At 39.5% G+C, this 19,911-nt stretch overlaps 1 protein-coding gene across 9 annotated transcripts in view; it reads left to right on the forward strand.

The window, feature by feature from the left end:
- NAV2 (neuron navigator 2) overlaps positions 1 to 19,911 on the forward strand; it is a 368,230-nt gene that overhangs the window by 239,837 nt on the left and 108,482 nt on the right. For all 9 annotated transcript variants that reach the window (XM_065839241.2, XM_065839242.2, XM_071808810.1 and 6 more), the window contains one exon: positions 2,764 to 2,921. In XM_065839241.2, the coding sequence (XP_065695313.1) occupies positions 2,764 to 2,921 (158 nt within the window). The remainder of the gene's footprint in view (positions 1 to 2,763; positions 2,922 to 19,911) is intronic.

Here is a 19,911-nt window from a genome sequence, read left to right on the forward strand (position 1 = left end):
AACATGGTTCTGGGAGTTCTCTACCCCCTGTACATGTCTGTATTAATTGTGTTTAGATCTGGATTATTGAAATAACCAGCATCAGGCTAGTGTCTTGGCTAGGGAGGACGGCATCACGTGCATCTCATATATGTGCCCGAGCACATCTAATCTCCCTGAAAATGGTTAATAGGTATTTCAGTCTATTTTTTTGCCATGAATCCCAGCATCCCTTGCATGCCAGCTCGTATGGCCATCTCATCTCAGCGATCATAAGGTTTGCTGTGTTATTAATCACGTTTACTTTTATACCTATTACGTATTAAAATGTTTTACTAGGAATTTTTAGATAGTTATACATTGATAAACTATACTACACCATTTTTGCTGAGCTTGTGAACTATTATGATTTTTATTCAGCTTGTCTAGTTTATATAGATTGTTGGTGTTGCTGTATAATTTGGATATATTTCCCCCATCTTATTTATCACAACAGTGAAGGCCTGCAGTACAACCCATGTTAAAATGTCACGTTTCTTTTTCATGTTCTCTCTTGATCATAATTATGACTTGACGGTTCATATTTGCCTAGAAGAGGTGCTGGAGAGCAGTAATGGAGAATATTCTCCAAGCTCCCCACCTTGTCTCTATTTGCAAGAAGCTACAAACGTCTCCCTGACCCTGTTTTATTTTCCTCCTAGATTTCATGGGCACTGCTGTGAAATAACTTGACCTAATACCAAAAATAGAAGCTAAAAATCAGTCAAACTACAGGGTGGAAAAAAAAAATCTAAGAGCAATACTATCTTCTTCAAGAGTGGTTTTAACACTTTTTTAAAATTCTCGGTATGTTTTCATTGGCAGCGACGATACTGAGTTGAATCGAAAACTTGTCACTTCTTGAGTGGTCACATGGTTTGAGTAGCTTTATTTACTCTAAAATGTGACAGTTTTGCAAAAACCTGTGTGGGCATGTGTGAGGAGCCTTTTCTGACCCATTGGTACAAGAATTTCCCTTTCCTCCTGCCAAGCCCTGCTAGAAAGCTCTCCTAGAAGGCTCTTGTAGCCTCCTGCAGTGCTTGGCCCCTACACACAGTGTTTTATTTCTGGATAAAAACGTTCAGCTGAGGTTTCTTGTGTGTCCTTCCTACCCGTTAGAGACCTAGCTCGTTTCCTATTAAGCAGAAAAATCTCTTAATGAACTTACTTGTCTTGGTGGCTTCCAAGTTCTCCAGAGCAGCAGCGTTTGGCCCCACTTTACCTCTTGTTTTTTCCCCCGTGGTGAGACGAAACATCTCCGGGGTGTTCTCATTTACACCTTATGCAACCATGAGTGTGGACAACTTTCTAGCACCCCCCAGCGTTGAAAAAAAAGGCTGGATAGATTAAATGGATGATCTAAAAGGCTTCAGCAAAATCAACCTCAGAACCATGATGTGCTGCACCAGATCTGTGGTGGTTTGAGTTTGTACATTTACTTTTTGCGTGTGCGTTTGAATGATGCCCTTATGTCATATCCTCTTTTGAGCTTTGAAGGCATGTGCATGCAGCTGCTGACGTTTTTGTTCTTTTCCTTCATGTTTCTTTTCACGTTTCCTATGTCTTCGCTAGCCTTGGAGCAGTCGGTTTATTTGGGAAGCCCTGCCAAGCTCCTTTCTGGCTTCTCTTCCTTCCCAGGGGCACAATGGTGATTTGGTGATTTGGTCGGTTGCATCCTCATTCTCTCTGACAACTGGGACTTCTTCATTTTAACCCCTTACTGGCACAAGTTATTTAAGACAGATTTTTCTGTTTTACATAAAGATATTCTACCATACAGAAAACATAAAGCTACTGTAGGTGGCTTGAACTGGTTCTATCTTTTAGTCTTTAATGGGATGTCCTTGCTTTTCAAAACAATGAGCTGATTCACTGGCTCTTCAGTATGCATTTTGAGCAACTACCAAATCTTTCAGTTTTTAATATTTTATCTGTTTGGGATTTAGGAATAGGTGCTCATTAGCACACAAAATACAGTACAAACATGGGAACTTTATGTATGAACTTGGACTTTGAGGGACTCAAGCACACGTGTTGTTCCGAGATGTGATGCCAGTGGCTTTCGTAATTCTGTCAAGTTTTATAGAAAAACCTTCCCGTTCCCCTTTTGCCTGAAAAGCATGAAAGTTGTGTCCTTCCCTGTCTGCTTACTCCAAATCCTAACTACACATTTTTTCTAGGTAAACGGCTAAATCTTGTAAATACAGGTTACGGTAAGGAAATGCTGGAAGAGATTGACCCAGTTTAAACCAGAGGCTTATACCAGTTCACTGATAATGTGGTGGCCCTAAGAAGGGGCACTTAAACTTTATGTGACTTTTTCGAAGCTCAAATAATTAAAGCAAGGTAAAGTTCTGCTGGGATTTGTGGCTTTCAGGGCAGAGATGGGATGTGCTTCTCTACAAGGCAAAATGCCTTCTGTCTCATTATTTAAAAAATAAGGGTAGCCTTTATGTGTCCAGCATGTATTAAAGTGTCCAGCGATCTGGTTTAAAACCAGTGGTCTTAACCTTGTACCAGTGGTATTCCTCCACTGAATTTATTTGCAAGTAATTCTTATTCACAAGATTTATGGCAAGTAACCATTAATCTCAGCTCAGAGTGGTTTTGGTTTAAGTTTTCTTAAAAAGAACAAAGACCCTTAAGAGTATGTACTTGTGCTATTGATTATTTTCTTTTCAACTTCAGTTTCTTTCCCAGAGTGTTTTTTAAATATATTTAGTTGTATTGTAATTCTTTCATCAGACTTCCAGGCCCCACCACGAGGGTGTCCGCTGCGGGCAGTGAGGCCAAAGCTCGTGGTTCTATCAGTGCCAACAATCGACGCAGCCAGAGCTTTAATAATTATGACAAATCCAAACCTGGACTTCCCCCTCCAACACCAACAAGCAGCAATGACAAAGGTAAGCATCCTCAGATTTTTAGTAATACTGGCTTCTTCAAGGGAAATTCAATTTTCCATTAAGCTTCGGAAGTTGTAAGACTATCTCAGAGCTGTATGTTGTAAACATGACATTTACATTCCAGAAACAAGCTGGTTTTTTATTGAAAAATGTATAGTCCTCCTTTAATATGAGTGAAGCTGTGACTTGCTGTCCTGAAGGTACAAAAAAATAGCTTCAAGAAAAACTGGCACTGGTGAAATTTTTGCTTCAAACACAGATAAGGCGGAGTGAATTAATCAAAGAATAAGACATTTTGATGAGTAGTTTGACAGGAGTGGAAAATGACCACTAAATATTTCAATTTTTTTATATGATAAATAGTACCATTTGCTTTCCTTTCCTCTGCTATCATGGAAGATCCTTTAAGTTACAAAAGCACATGATTTAAATATAATGTCAAAAATTGTAGAGCATCGAGTTTGAAGGCAGTAATGTTTTATAGTTTTATAAGCGTTGTGGTGAAACTGTGTCTATGGCAGCACATCTGAAATGCAAAGTACTGTGTTCTATCAGAAGTGGGGCTTTTTCAAATGACGTTTGCTGACTTTGTGTCCATTCACTAAGCCATTATAGCGACCTGGCAGCATTGATTAGCTGGAGGTCTGAGCTCTGTAACGCAGCATTTTCCAGTGGAGTTTTGGGGGATGTGGCTGGTGAGAATGAAGCAGATCCCTCTAGTATGGTGCGCTCAAATGGTTGGTGTAGGCTGGTGGCTAATTCTGTTTCCTTCCCAAAGTCATTGCACTTACAAATACAGATCAGCGTTGGGTTTCAGCGAGATCTCCTTGTCGTGACTTGGCAGTCGCACCCTTTAGGCTCAAGTGTCCTTGTTGTGTGTGTGTAACTTCTATTAACGGTAATGAGGATTGTGCTTGAGGGAAAAACACTGGTCTGGTTCAACTTCCCTGTGGCTCTCATGCTTGTTTCTTTTCAGGAAATCCTGTTTTTCTTTCTCTAGAAACTTGTCCTATGACTGCATGTCACTAAATTTTGGAATGTTACCCCATCTAGCCATTACAGCCCAAAAACGCATCTTGTGGTGATGGAGGAGGGTCTTCAGCATCCTCCAGGGACATTCGGAATCGCCCTGATCAGACCTTGTATAAGAAGAAATTTGCATTCACAGTTGAATGCAAATTATTATATTACAATGTATTAGCATAATATGCTAATAAATCAGCAACATTCTACCTTTGTTAATCCATGCTCACTATTTCAGCAGGTACAGTATGTCAACAGTAGTGATTTAACTGCAACATCAGGATGTAATAGCCATCTCTACATCTGAATTAGATCTGGCTTTCAGTTGAAAGAACAAGCTGACCGGTTATGGCATGAGCAGTAGATCTGATGAAACCTTGTTGTCCTGTGTAACGTCTCCCCAGTTTCCCTTTGCCTTCTCTTTGTCAATATTCTCCTCTTTTGCTCATGTCCAATAACTCCTGGACTGGGGAGACAAAGTGTGGGATGTGTCTCATCTTGAGACATGTTGGTTGGCCGGATTATCCCTACCTGGACATGGGTGCTGTGCTGTTAGGCTGCATTGAAGAGAAAACTTGAACTATCTTGGCTTTTCCTCAGCTTACCAAGATGACTAAATAAGGAAAGGAAACTACTGTTTTCATTCATTCTTCAAAAAACAAAGAAATAGTCCTCACACATAGAGAGAAATAACAATAATTTGTCAACTGAGTAACTTAAATATCAACTGCTTTTAGGCAGACAGTTCTGTGAACCCTCATTCCTCATTGCAATCCATCTCTTCAGAAAGATAAACTGGTTGCTGAAGAAGCATACAAGATAATTTACGTCCTATATTACAAATGACTGAAAGAAACAGGGTTGAGTTTTAGGTTGACAACCTGTGTAAGTTGCATTAAATACTCAGAATTTTGCTCTGGTCAAAACTTCCAGTCATAAGTTATGGTCTTAAAAAAAAATGAGCGCTTATGTAAGTTGAACTTGAACTTTGCTTAAAAGTATAATCATGACACAAAGTTGGTCTGCGTCCATGAGAAACAAAAGCAGTTGGTCTGACAAATTTTTGGCTCATTTTAAGTCAATGGTAACGTTGCCAGACAAAGTTTATTGTCAAAGTGCTAAGACAATTCGAGTTTTGTGACCCATATCCTGTATTTTGCTTGAGGAAATGAGGCTCACATGACCGTGTTGTGTTCCAGTCTTGGTGAGTTTTCATCTCTTTACCCAGGACTAGCTCCGTTACGTGTTTTTGGAGGAGGAAATGGGAGAGAGAGAGAAATCCGCCTGTTTTGGCACAAGTGGTCACTATGTGATAGAAGGTAGCCCTCAGTGGTTTGCGTTTGAATAATTTCTTACAAAGTAGGTCGGAATTTTCAGCTTTTATTAATCTGTGGCTTTTACCTCCAAATGTGAAGTGTCTTGTTAGTCAATTGTCCGTGTCTCGTGGCAATGAAAGTGCATTAATTGAAAACAGAACACATCAGAAATGAAGAGGACAGTAAATGGAGCATGGAGGAATAGCCAGCTACTGGAAAATAAATAACCTAGAATTTTTGGAAGGATTTCATTAATCAATTTATGATAAGACCACTGTTTTTCTAGAAATCTTGGGGAAATAATTTATGTAACATCAGAAACTATTACACTGTTCCATAAAATAAGGGATTTTTGGATGCATACATATTTATTGTGAGATGCGTACATACTCTTAGCAAAGGAGCACATGGAAAGAGAAGCGAGTCTCACTTCCCCACAGCTTACATGGTGTCTTCAGTAGTTTACTTTGCTTTCTCACACTTTGTGTGCTGTCTGACACCAGTTTCAAGATATGGAGAAGAGATGTATTAATACATCTTCTCTAGGAGGGATGACTTAGATACCTGGTTCATTCCTATGGACACCTTTTAAGTTGGGGCATGATGGATTTAATTGCTTTTTGGAGTTGGCCCCACAGTTCATGTGCAAAATTCCCGTCAAGATAGGAATTTTAGTCCCCTCATTCCTCATGTCATAAAGTGGCAACACACTATGGTACAGTTTTCTATTTATTGTCACAGTGATTAGCCATTTATAATTGCAGTAGCGTTCAAGGCAGCAGATTTTAATGTGTGTAATTGCTGTTTCAGGCTTTTTTTCCTTAAGAAAAATGCAATTAAAGTCTCATTGCGTTTTTGGATCGTGGGGAAATAATGGGCTGCTCAGGCTTTTGATTTTTGGTTTTCATCATAGTCCCTTCAAACAATTTAATTCACTTAGGAATTGTCAGAGTTATTGAGTCCAAGCATATGTAAGTACACCTTTGGTTTATTGTCATGTCCTTTAATTTATTTAACACCACAAGAATACTATTGCATGAAAAGCATCAACCACTTCCCAGCGTCACTACTGAACTCATCTGAATTATCAAAAACATTTCTAAGGAATGTAAAGAGGCAAATAAAGCTTTAAATTTTTGTGCCTGTATGCGAATGATTAGTCGCTAGTTATCTTGAGGCCCCGTGTTACCATGTCCTTCTAATTGTCTAGTAAATAAATAAATAAATAAAAAATACCCAGAATTTTATTAGTGTGTGCAATTTAGAATAAATAAACGTGGTGGTTTTGTCCATGGCAAGAAGGCACGGAGCTGTCCTGGGTAGTATCAAGGATGAAACTCAGATATCGGCGCATACAACTTCAGTAAAGACTTCGATACAGTAGATTTTCTGATTAATTTATTTCAGTGCCTTGCATTGCTACCTGAAATGTAGTATCTTTTGAGACACGCTTTGATAGGAATCCGCAGTTCTGCAAAATGGTGGCTGTTTTTTACAAGCTCTGAACACCCTCCTGTATTCCCTGTCGTCACTGCCCTTCAGGCACTCGGTGTTCATTTTGCAGTTGCACAAGTCTGGTGATGTTGTATGGGAACATTCTGCTTATGACTTCCCGATTTGTATCCATAGTCTGTAAAATACCTGAACTTATGAAGCACTGGGAAGCATCAGCTTAATATGCCATCTGCAGTATGTTTATGAAGTGATATAGTAATGTGACATACATACTTCCTTTTTAGTTTTTTCTTCTGCTTTGTTCCTAATATTTTATTTAAAATAATCCTACAGAGGGCAGTAGAAGTCTGTGGGAAAAATGGCACTTTTCCTTTGCATTGAATGCTAGTTAAAATGTCAGTTAAAAAAAAATCACTACCAGGCTTTGACTGTTTCCAAATGAGATGAAGAGAAATGTGTATTGTTCAAATTTATGAAGAAGGCAGTGCTAATAACGTCAGGTTTCTCTTAAACAGGTGGTATTAGTACAAAGGGAAGAAAAGAATACATGCATACAGATTAATGCACTCAGAGGAAATAAATGGCTGGTTTAGTAGCAGTGTTTTTGCAAAATTACTTGATATTCTACAAGTCTCATGAGGGGTTTCAGAAACCAGATCCTGCTGACTCAGCTATAATCTTAGCTCCGCGTGTATTGATTTCCAGGTGCGGATTTACTATGTGGGCAGGAGAATAAGAAAAGCATGTGCTACTCTGTTTGATGCTCCTTTCGCTTCTTTCGAATTTTGGGGGATCCCTTTGAACTTGGAACGCAGTATTTATTTAACATTTATTTAATATGTAGAGGATGTTCACAAGGATGCATGGTGACAGGACAAGAGGCTATGAGCACAAGTTTATTTAAGGGAATTTCTGGCTAGGAATAGCAATAAAATTCTTCAATATTAGGAGAATTAAACATCGGAGAAGTTTGTCCAGAGGCACTGGTGGAATCTCCCTTGTTGGGGCTGTTCAGGACTTGCCTTGGCAGAGCCCTGGGTAACTTCTCAGGCCCTGCTTTCCACTGAAGGGTGGAAGGAATCATCTCCAGAGGTTTCTTCCAACCTTGGCTGTTCTACGATTTCTACAATTTAAACGTATGGTTCGTTTTGCAAAGTGTTAAAAGTATAGTGGACATTGACTTTAGAATTACCAGTGATTTATTTAAGAGACTCTGGGGGGGAAAAAAGGCAAAGGAAAATTGAAGCATCCTTCAGGACTGATATTTCTACCTGTTAAGACAAATCTCTAATATTTTAGAAGTGTCCTACCACATTTTGATACCTTTAAATAATATTTCCTTTTAACTTTACTAAGTATAAAATAGTTAAATAGGAAGAGATACTACAGTATTTCAAAGGGCAGTTAAGGCATTTCTTTCCTATAACTTTTTAACTTTGTGTTATCAAAATAGGGCTGACTACCAAGTTAGTGACAAGGAAATGTAACCTCCCCTCAGGCTTATCGGTGTATGGTTACATATGCCAAATGTGTGCTAAAAATGTGTGCACTTTATATGTTGGCAGTTATATTTAAAAGTATAGTTCAAAAGGGCATGGCGTGTCTTGTCATGGCTTTAGTGCAAATGACTCACTGCAGCTCTACAGGTTTAAATTTGAAGAGATTTTCACAAGTAGATGTATAAGAATCCATGTGGGATTGATTCCTGGATGTTCATTGCTCAGAAGGGCACCAGGGGATTCTCTAAGGTGCTTGTGCATTCCTGTTGCATTAATTAGACCGCACACATCAATTAAAATTAAATTAAAAACCAAACAAACAAAAAAAACAACCAAACAAAACCCCACAAAACAAAAAAAACCCACACAACAGCATTTGTCCAGAGTTGGCTTAGAAGATAATATTCTATTTCACTGAAGTTGATGTAGTTTTGCATGCCAACTTTACTGTGAAATCCGTGTTTATTCGTTTAAATGCCCTTTTGTGTAAAGAGTAGAAAATCCTAAATCTGGAACTGAACCACTGGAAATTTATCTTAGTAATTACTCAAATGTTTCATATTAAATCCTTCATTGATACAAATAGTACGTGGGGAAACACTCTTACAGCTTAGTTATATGTGATACTGAGCTTGTCCTGAATTCAGCATTGTTTAAGGTCAGTTAAAAGTGGCAGATATGGATTGCTTCAAACCCCAAGATTCAATTTAAAGATGCTACTTTAGAAATAGAGAGGGAAGACTCTCGTCCTTACAAGGAGCAAGGGGAGATGTGTGTAATGAGATCAAAACTTGGGAGTTGTTGTGAGCAGCATCTTGAAGGTTAAAATTTTCAGCAGTATTTAAATGGGCTTGGGAAAAGACGAGCACTGCATGAGCAGAGATTTGGAAAAACTTTAGGTATTTAAAAGGTTAATTTATGTTCTTTGTCTAAAGGAAAGGTTATCTACAAGAAACTTTGCAGGGAGGGAGATTTGGAGTCATAAGGATTCTTTATTGCCTCTAGAGATAGCATACAAGTATCCATTTGTTTGGAATTTGAAATTAGCCTAATTCAGACCACAAATTAGATAGAAATTTTAAGAGTGAGGATTATTAGCCATTGAAAAAGATAAATTGGACATAATGAGTCGAAATTTTATGTTTGCCCAGTGCTCATGTTCAGACTCAGGTTACAGTTCTTGCTCATAAATTACTGAGCAAAATTCTCTGAACTATATTATCTTTAAGATCAACTCAGTTGATCCCTAGTAGTTTTCTTGAATAAAAAATGATTTAAGCACATGAAAATGGACAACAGCCCTCTTCTGTAGCTGTGCAGAAAATCAGATGAAATATTTCATGTTCTGAATGACCGAGTTGTCTCCTGTACCAAGTGCAGGATGGTCAAGTGATGTTCCACAACCCTCCTCACTGGAACCCCTATGTTCTGGTTAACCTCATGAAGTTTTTCCACTCCAAATAAATCCATAATAATAAACAGAGACAAAATGCAGGCTTTTGCCTTTGTGCCAAATAATACTCTAATAATTTTAGAAAGTGATGAAGAAAGAGCTCTGAGACTTGTAAAGCATGATAAAAATTCCTGTTAGAAAGTTAGCATTTTATTATTTTTTTTACCCGTTTATAGTCGCATGCAGCATAGAAGCCTGAATGTGGAAGAAGAGGCTTCTTCTGGGTGCAGGTACAGGGGTGTTTATCACGACAACTATGGCAGCTGAGATGAGATATGGGATTCAGCTCCTGTAGCATTGAGCCAGTTTGACTTGGGCCTGGCACAGGTTACTGTGTACAGTCTTTTCCTGCTGGAAACTACATATATGACCAGCCTGTTCCAGTACTCAGTGCCACCTCATCTCCCCCTTCTCCTGGCCAAAGAAAAAGCCTTTCCTTTTGATATTTAATGATTGAGATTATCAAGATAACAAGTGTTATATTTAATGCAAAACCCAAACCATTATCTGTTTCTATTTGGTGATGGAACGTTTCAATGCTGGGTGTGTTAATGACCAACCTGGCTGATGTGAACTCATTTCAAGTGACTGTTGTCCTCTGGAAGAAAAAAGTTAAATAAACCTTACTGTCTCCTGCTTATAGAATCATTGAATAGTTTGGGCTGAAGGGACCTTCAAAGGTCACCTAATGCAACCCCCTGCCATGAGCAGGGACATCTTCACCAACTGAGGTTGCTCAGAGCCCCCTGGGATGTCTCCAGGGATGGTTCATCCACCACCTCTCTGGGCAACCTGGGCCAGTGTTTCACCACGCTCAGTGTAAAAAATTTCTTCCTCATACCAGCTCAATTGGTATCTACAGCTCATAACTACCTTATAAAATATTCATGCAGCTGTAGGAGACAATAACAACACTCCAGTGTTGGCAAGTCAGTCTCTTCAGGCCTGAAATAGTAGTTGTCCTCTGTGGTCTTGTCCATTTAAGTGATCAGGCTAGAGGAGTTACTAGGCAGGATTGCTTGGCTGAGTAAGAAGAGTTAAAATAAAAGCGGGTCCTCTAGATTTGGTCTTTAAGCATGGAGAAGAGTTCTTTTATTGGTGTTGTACTGAACAACTATGGTTTTTGAGGTTCATTGGGATCTGTGGTTGATTATTGTTGTTCAGAAACTATCTTGAAGGAACAAGGGGGTGCTTTTCAGAGAGAATGGTAGGGATTGTCTTTTAAAGCAATCTCAAAACTGTTTGTGATGTTCTGGTCTGCTTAAAAAGTCTTTGTAATGTTGGTAGCACATAGAAGCTATAAACTGTCATATTATAAGAGTTGTTATATATATATATAAAATATGTATTATATACACGTATATATATGACAGTTGTTATAATAAGTCTGAGCGTTTTGAGTGACATCTTTACTAATCAAAGTCTATATAGCCCTGAAATGTTCAGATGGGTGGTATGTTATAGGAGGAGGAGTTAATACAAACCTACAAAGTTAATCTGTGACTGGGAGGACTCCCTGTTTTTCAGTGCTCCCTGTTGGTGTTGTTACAACCTCCGGTGGCACACAGACGTGTTGCTAAATAAGACAGAAATATGAAATTAAGCCTGGTTATCTCAACCAAGGTCCTTTATAGGCAGCATGATGCTGTGGATGTACTTCAGTGGGTACTGAAGAGGCACCAACCCTTTTTGTACAAACTGCCAGATCATCACTGAAACCGGTTTTAATTGTGCCAGGGGACTAGCGCTGAGCCCAGCTCTGCGGGGCTGCTGAGAGAGGGAGGGGGAGCGATGGGGGAGGAAGGCTTTTGGAAAAAAGAGCAGCAGAAAGGTTTAACAGTTCACTAGAGACTGGCATAAATAAGCCGAGTTCCTGAGATGGAAAGATTCCTTATCGATGAACAGCGTGCGGATGACAGAAAGCTGGGAAGTGATTTTATAGAATGAAACAGTTGGCTCGTGCAACAGATAACAGTAAGTTAAAGATTATTTTATTATTTTGGCAGTTATAACTTTCTTCATGACTGAAAATTGTGTCCGTATACATTTAGAAAAAACTTGTTTAATTTGATTTTTTGGAGCAGTTACTTTCACTCCTGTTCTATATCCTTCTTTTTTTATTAGTTTTCTTTTTAGGTTTCTCTTCCTCTAAAATTAGATTAACCTAATGTTTACTTTCAAAGTGTTGACTTGATAAGACTCTGCAGAAATCACTAAGATTAAAAGGACTGCAAAAGTGGCAAAGGTTTTATTTTTTTAAAGAGGCGTAAATCCTTGAAGTTTGCAACCAATTTACCCACACTTTCAGATTTTCACTGGGAAACAAATGTGATTGGCTCAACAAAATTAGAGTATGATAATTTAACAAATTTCAGTCCCTCCACCCTTAAAAAATGTGTAAGTGTTTCATCTAGGTCAAGTATGAAGCAAACAGCATATTCTGGTTAGTGTTGAGGATGCTGCCTGTGATGGTAAAATAAGTTTACATAATTTGTCTCGACAAATCCATAACCAGCACAGTTGTAATTTTCTATTGTTCTACTGTATGCGCTACCAAAAAGCAGATTCTGGCATAACCCTATCCAGTTTTTTATGTATAACTTGCATTTAAGGTGTTTCCCAAATGATCAGTATAATTGATTTTGCTTTGAATATAGTTCAGTGATCATGAATTTGATGTGGCAAGAGAAAAAAATAAAAACTGAGAAAGAAATGTGGGATAATGTGGGATAATCCGAAGGATGCCCTGAGAACCTGGTGGTTTGGCTTGTACTTTCTTCCTTGGGAGAATCTATAGGAGTTTTTTTGTCCCTTAGTCTAAAACTACTTTTCAATATCCTTACACAAATCTGGGTCGTAACTTTGCAGTGTAGACTTGCCTTCTGGCTTTAACTCCATCTAAAGAACTGTGTAAAATTATGATGTTTGCAGCGTACATTATGTATTTCTAGAATAAATAACCAGGGGAGTTTGTTCTCTCACTGTGAAGCAAAATCAGCTGTACCTGTACCTGAGAGGTGTGTAATACTCCGTTCTGAAGTGTCTCGTGACATGGGGTTGATGGTCACCATAAGTGTATCCCTTCTGGTGTCCATTTGGTCGTAAAGAAAATATAAAACTATGATTCTGGCTAAAAATTAAGATCATTTTTGTTCTTCCTGGATCTCTGTCCTGTTTATAGCAGTCTTCATATATTTGAAGGCTTACTGTGTCTTCTCTCTTCTAGATTGAACAACCCCAACTATTTCAACCTTCTTCTCATAGGTTCTTTGTGATAAATCTCTCACATGTCCTGATGATCTCTTCTGGCCTCTTCCCATTCGGTCAGTCTCTCTTGGAGGGGTGCTGGGGCTGGACGTGATGCTTCACCTCATATCGTTCCCTAGTGCTGAGCAGCATGGAATATTGATGTTCTCTGTCTTATATCTGATACCCATGATGCGTTCCTGAATGCCGTTAGTTTTTCCTTAGGGTCCCATTATAGAGGTGTGCGGTTGTGGTCTATTGTAACTCCCATTTCTTTTCTGCAGTACTGCTGCATAGCTGACGTTTTGAAATTTTAGACTTAGGCATCCAATTCCTCCTTTCTAAGTGCAGAACTTTTCAGTCGGCGGCAATGAATGTAATGTTATTGACCCAGTCTATTTCTCCAATTAAGCAAATGAATTATTGCCTCTGTGTTCCCCAAACATAAGGTTACTGGCTTATATCATAAGGAGACCCTCATGAGAGTCATTAGTGTCAAACAAAGCGCTTATCTTCGGGCAATTGATACATTTATGTATCCTGGGGTATTGTCTGTATCCTCTCACTTTTCTAATCAAATTTTTTTTGAAAGGTTGGCTCATCTTAGTGAATCTGCAGCAACATATTTTTGTTGGGTGTGCGCCCATAAAACAGCTTCAAGACTGTCAGAATATAACAAGCAGTATGGCACATTTATAGGACAAGATATGAGTATGCAGTAAATCATATTAATGCTTAATTTTACAACTTCCCAGCTGGCTGAATTTGGCATTAAAAAGTATGTCCTCTTTTGCCTAAACGAAGGCTGACTGAAGGCTTAATCAGAGCTGAAGTGGAGCTTTACAGGACCACATAACTTTGCCTTAGTTGGTATAAGATTTTTACATATCTAAAACAAGCCAAAAATGTATTTAAGTGAAGTTTTTGAAAACAAAAATCCTAAAAAAATAGCCAATGACATATTCTTAACTGTATAGTTAATGAGGATAAAATCCTGAGCTTTGAAGTTAAATGTAGCCTTGAGAAGAAGCTTCTTGCCCAGTGTACATCTGCAGAGCTGCACTGGAGCCACGTTAATTTATACCAGCTGAAGAGCTGGCCCACAGCTCCTAGATGTTTCCTTTCAAAATAAATATTTACAATTTATTGTCAATTTATTGCTGGGTGAATTGTGCCAGCACAGCCGTGGAAATGGAAGTTGAATGTTAAATCACAGGGAAGCAAACAGCAATGGTACTACATCCCAGACTTCTGTAAGTGCCAGCATGTTTCTACCACACCTGCAGCAGCCTCCTCTCCCTGGGTAAGAACATCACTCAACCTCTCTGGTCCCTTCCATTCTTGGCTTCTCTACTGAACCTTTGCCTGTTTCTCATCCATAACCAAATATACCTAAAAAATCTGTGACTGCCACCAGCTCTGGAGTGGCTGATGAGCGTAAAGCCGTGGCCCATCCCTTCTTTACTGCCATGAGTAGCAGATCGGTACCTTCATGTTGGCCTGGTTTGAAAGATCTGCTGCTACAGATTGTAGAGTAGTTTCATTGACCAGAGAGAGGAAATGAAGACCCCAATATAAAAAGTAATGGGTGCCTGTCAGCTGGTTTTGATATAAAAATGTAATAGATTTTTGCATATTCGTGTGTGTTTGTATACAATAAATAAGTATAGATGATGGTAAAGTATTGGTGATTCTATGGTGTGGTTTGACTCCTCTGTTTATACATAGATTATCCATGTTCAAGAGTGCGTTGGTTTTTACCACTGAACTCTTCACAGCTGAACAGTTGCATGACTTCTTACTGAGTAGAGTAAGACATTTCTGAGTTAAAAAGTAGTTTAACTTGGCGTATTGACTGGTCAGTGGGAGGGTTTTTTGGTATTTTTTTCTTATTGCTTGTCCCTTTTCTGTTAAAATTCTGCCTCCATGGTCATTCCAAGCCCAGACTGCAGCCACTACTGTTACAATAATCAAAAGAGGCCAATGGACAATATTCCCTAAGTGCAAATCTCAGACCACTAACGTGTACATGGTGTGTTTCGTATAACCTACATGCGGGAGAGATGTGTTAGATCAAGGCTGCTAAGTGCACATATTGTCCACCCCAGCTATTTGTAAAACCTAACGAAAGATTCCGTCACAGCTCCCTGCCTGGAATTCATTAATGCTTCTGAATAACTCTGTTATGAGAACTCTTGGGGGATTAGATTGTACACACAATGAGAAGAAAATGAGAGTAATGAGCAAGAATGGTATTTGTCTAGTATTAAATGGAGAGTGTGACTTTTTTCGAATGGCACAGGAAACATGGTTTTATTATTTTTCCGATGATCTAACCAGTATGTGGTCGATAGAGGTCCCTCCAACGTCTTTCTTAGGCAGTCACGTGGACACTGTTTTGAATTTTACATTAACTAAACAACACCAAGGAACTGAACTGTCGGTTATGTCAAGACAATGAGAAAAGGGTCGCTTGTGCTCCCGTTTTATTTCCCGGCACCTCAGCAAAAATGCTGAGTCTCGGTGACGTAAACACCAGTCAACAGCAGAACTGTCGTTTCACTGGAGCTCTGTGTGGATGAAAAGGCCTTCACAGATGTGGACAGAAGTTGCAGGAACCAATTCTGCTCAGCTTGGTGGAGGTTTTTTACTCAGCAAAGCAAAATGTTGCCTATCTGGGCTTCTCTTGGGTTTGCAGAATTTCCTGATTTGGCAATTTCTGCTTTAAGAAAATATTTCTGCTGCTTTTTGTTGTGGTCTAGAGTAGGAGAGACAACACAAGGCTTCAGTCATCTTGCAGGTAGAGGCCTTGGCTCTTGTCCACCCAGAGCCGGTAAATCAGCCAGTCCTTCCACCCAGCTCTCCGGTCAACAGCATTACAATCGAAATAGAAACTTCTGTGGGCCAGCAGAGTTGTGCTTGTTTTGAGGAAGGGCTGTGTGCCAGGTTGCTCTGGTTGGGAAAGTTCTGCTCTACCTGCTCGTGGTTTGGATTGTGGAAAGACTGTGATTTTTATAGCCAGCCCCTGGCAGAAATGCAGGCATTTCCATACTTCAGGGCTTTGCTGAGCGTGATAAATCGCTACTGAAGAAGAGAACAGCTCAGCTAAAAAGCTTTTCTCTGTAGGGCTCTTATTTGTAGTGCTTTGAAGGAGAGTTTTCTGGTGGGTGGATGGGAAGGGTCAAGACTCACCAGTCTTTCTGTATATTTCTATAGATGGGAAATGATGAAACTGCCACAGTGGTTTCTGTAGTTCTGACACTGTAATGTGATAGAGCAGATCTGCTTTTACTTCCTAAATTAGAGTTTTGTTGTAGATTTGCTTTTAACTCGGTTATCTAATCTATGGGCTAGACTAAAAGATATTTCTCTTCATGAGAAGTTCTTACATCTTTTTCCCCATAGCTGTGAATAAAAAATGACAGCTTATTCATTCTAAAAATGAATTAAGATGCTGTTAAGTTCTTGACCCTCCTAAGGAGAAGTAACTATGAGAACATCCTTTGTCTTTGTATTGCTTTTCTTGCTTGTAATGATTGGTTTTGAAAGTTTTCAGTTACAGCAAAGCAAAGTCCGCTTGCTTAGAGCGAACATGACGAATGATAGGAAATTGCGTATATTTTCTCCTGAACTTATTATAACATAAGGTCTCAAAGACTGCAGTGGAAGAATTAAATCATAAGCCTTCAGACTCTTCTTTTTCCCATCAGAAATGGGTAGGTTCGCAGATGCAGTTAAGAGTTTGCAGGAGCAGCTGAAATCAGATTTACCCATGCTACAGTGCGTATTGGCATTGGAACTAGACCACCAACATCTTTTTTAACAGGAACGCTTGGAACAAAATAGATTTCAGGCCGAGATTTGACTGTGAAAAGGGGAAAGCGGTCATTATTTATTGTAGGCTGTAGCTTGGGTTTGAAAACATTTCTTTTATAGTCAGTTTTAGTTAATGCAGGTTGCTGAAGAATGAAAATATCTCCCTTACAAAGGAACACATGGGAAATAATAAGCTTATTAATCGAATGCATGAAACCTACTCTGCTTTTCATGAAAGAAGGGCCTATGCTACGCTGAATAACACGTTCCCCTTTGCATGCTGATGTGTTATCCACATATTGATGTTACTGCTTCATTAGGAAACCTCGCGTTTGAATCTACATTCTGGCAGCAGAAGCCCTTTCGTTTACCAAGATTGGGCTGAGGAGTGAAAGAGCCAGCAGACTTGCTCGTAAGAAAGAAACAGAGAATCTTTAACAGGCTGAAGTTTTCGTAAGTTGAGGCTGTTTTTCATGAATGTGTATTAACTTCGTGTGGTGCAATATAACAAAAACTCAAGGACTTTGAATTTCCAGTTTCACTGCATTTGACCTGAGTATGAATCAAAATCCTCTATACATATGTAAGAAAAGATCTTTCCTTTCTCAAAGCTTAAAATGTATATTTAAGAATTTCTAAATATTTTTCATTGATATCCGATGCGTAGCATCCAACATTCATAGAATTTACTTCCTGGAAAATGTTAGGTAGAGACTCTGGAAATTACATGAACATCCCCCTTATATTCAGTTTTTTAAATATGACAGTCATAGTATTCTTGTGCTAATTCTGATTTCTCTGGCATGTCTGTAAATGAGGAGCAGCTCTGTAAATGGAGTTACATTGTGCTCATCCTACACCACTGGCAACAGCAGCACAATTAGGTTCCAAATAGGAGGGTGTATGTGGGGGAGTTGGGAACAAAGCAAACGCTGTGTTTAAAAACAAACAAACAAGTGTATTTTGGTCACTGACCAACAGAATATATAAAAAAAATAAAATCCTGAAAACATTCAGAGAAAGGAGAAATGAAAAATTTTGTTGGGAAATAAATTTTGAAAAATACTTTCGGTACTCGATAAAAAAGCCATTTCACTTGATGCAGACAAAGCCTTTTCCCCAAAAGTCCATGGACTGGAGCACTCACCTGGAGTGTGAGGAAGAAGTGACGTCCTGCATGTTCCTCACCTTCCATTCACTTCAGGAGAACACTGTAGAGCTCACAGGAAGCGTGTTTTGATGTGGATTGCTTCTGGTTTCTGCTCCCACAGCTGCTCTTGCAGCATGTTAACAGCTCACTCGGTGTTGAGATGGAATCGGGCTTTACAGCGGGGTTACGGACCTGGAACTTGGGTCACTCCTATCTCAGGCATGTTCCTCAACCTATGGATCGCAGCTCGTGCAAGGACTCTGCTTGGACTCTGAGTTCTGGTGGATGCAGGATGGCTTTGTTCATAATGCTACACGCATTGCCTGTATTCTTTTCACAGTCTTACGAACCTTTTTGAGAAGAACACAGGTTTCTTGTCCAAGTCTGTTCAGTTGGCTGCCAGCTCCGACTGAACACAGTTTCACCTCTGGCCGGGTTTGTGTTGCTGCACATGTTGTACCACATGAGTGTACAACCAGCTCTTCCCCCAGTTCATGCTGCCTTCTCTATATGTGTGTAAAGCCAAAAGCACTACTTTGTAGAGGGATCCCCTACCAGTAGTTTTCAATTTGTCACCCTTATATTGGCCCAGTCCCATTACTCCTTGAAACTCTGTTTTTCTGAGAAAGTAGAAGGTTCCCTCCCCATGTTGATTAGTACACTGGGTTCATTCCTGGACCCAGCCGTAAATTTGTCCTAAGCATGTTCATGAATCTCAGACAGCTCTGATGTTTTATGGACATGGGTATGCTTTGTGCTGAGATTTCATTTTTTAGCTTGATTAGGCCAAAATGCATTTGCATTAGGACCTTAGTGTTGGAAATACTGCGAATCTCCACTTTCTATGGAAGTATCCGGAGACTGAGATGGATAATTATTATTTTTTTTAAAGAAGGTGAATGAATTAATGGTAAATGATGCACAATTGGGAATTTCATGAAGCTTTCAGTACATTGCTTGGTGTCTTCTGTGGAAGGCAGGCTGAGACAAAGGCTTGCTTGTTCAGGGTTTACAAAAGGAGCATGGTGCGGTGTTGCAATAAGAAGTAGATTAGGATGAGTAGGAGGACTTCAGGAAATAAAAATAATAACAAAGCAGTGGTGTATGGTAAAGAGGCAGGAAGGCAAAAGCAATGGTGCACAGCTTTTGAAAGCAGAGAGAGTAACATCTCCAACAGCTTCTGAATTAGTTGTGACCTTCCTTCCCCTGTGGGCAGGACTGATGGTGGGTCACTTACACCAGAGTCACTGTTGTTCCTATGCTGTCACTTCTTAGTTCTCCTTAAACCATCAGATTGAACTGGCTTGAGCTGAGAGGACAAGGTGGTATTGCTGTTTGGGACATTTGCTGGCTTGGTTTTCCTTCTGTACTGGAGTAAAACAGGATTAATGCCCGGGAAGTCAGCAGGCTGGCACTAGCTTAAAAGAAGTATTATTCCTTTCTGTGTCTGTAATCCAACTCTTGCGTCCTTCCATATCCATGTGGGTCGTTTGCCATGGGAAAAGGACTAGCGAAACTGGCCAATATAACAGTTATTGGTTAATAACAGAGTCCTGGAAACCTTCTGACTTCAGTAATATTTTTTAAAGTATCATTAATTCCTGCTATGTCCGTAACCACAAGAAATGACTGAGTTTATTGTTACGGAGACTCTAATACTCTAAGAAACCCGATTCTCCCCTAAGTCAGGAAGATGTATGTGCTTTAAATCTGCAGTAGATCTGGTTTGGATCAGAGGAGGGGAGGTTAACAGAGCCGTATCTTCACTGAGCAGCTGAAAGCGAAGTAAAACAGTCCCTGTGTGGTTGCAGCGGCTCGTGATTTACAGCGCTGAATTCACAGGGCTGCTCCTGCTGCCGAAAACGCACGCTCTCAACCGCTGTTGATTTTTGAATTAAAAAAATGCAGCTCTATACACAGTTTACTTTATTGCTGGAGGGCAGGGAAATATAGGTAAGAGCCGTTAATCCCCAGCAGGCTGCTGGGCAGGCGAACAAACAGAGATGACAAAAGTTAATTGAAAACATGAGCA

The sequence above is a fragment of the Patagioenas fasciata genome, chromosome 5, assembly GCF_037038585.1.
Source record: "Patagioenas fasciata isolate bPatFas1 chromosome 5, bPatFas1.hap1, whole genome shotgun sequence".
Taxonomy (NCBI): Eukaryota; Metazoa; Chordata; class Aves; order Columbiformes; family Columbidae; genus Patagioenas; species Patagioenas fasciata.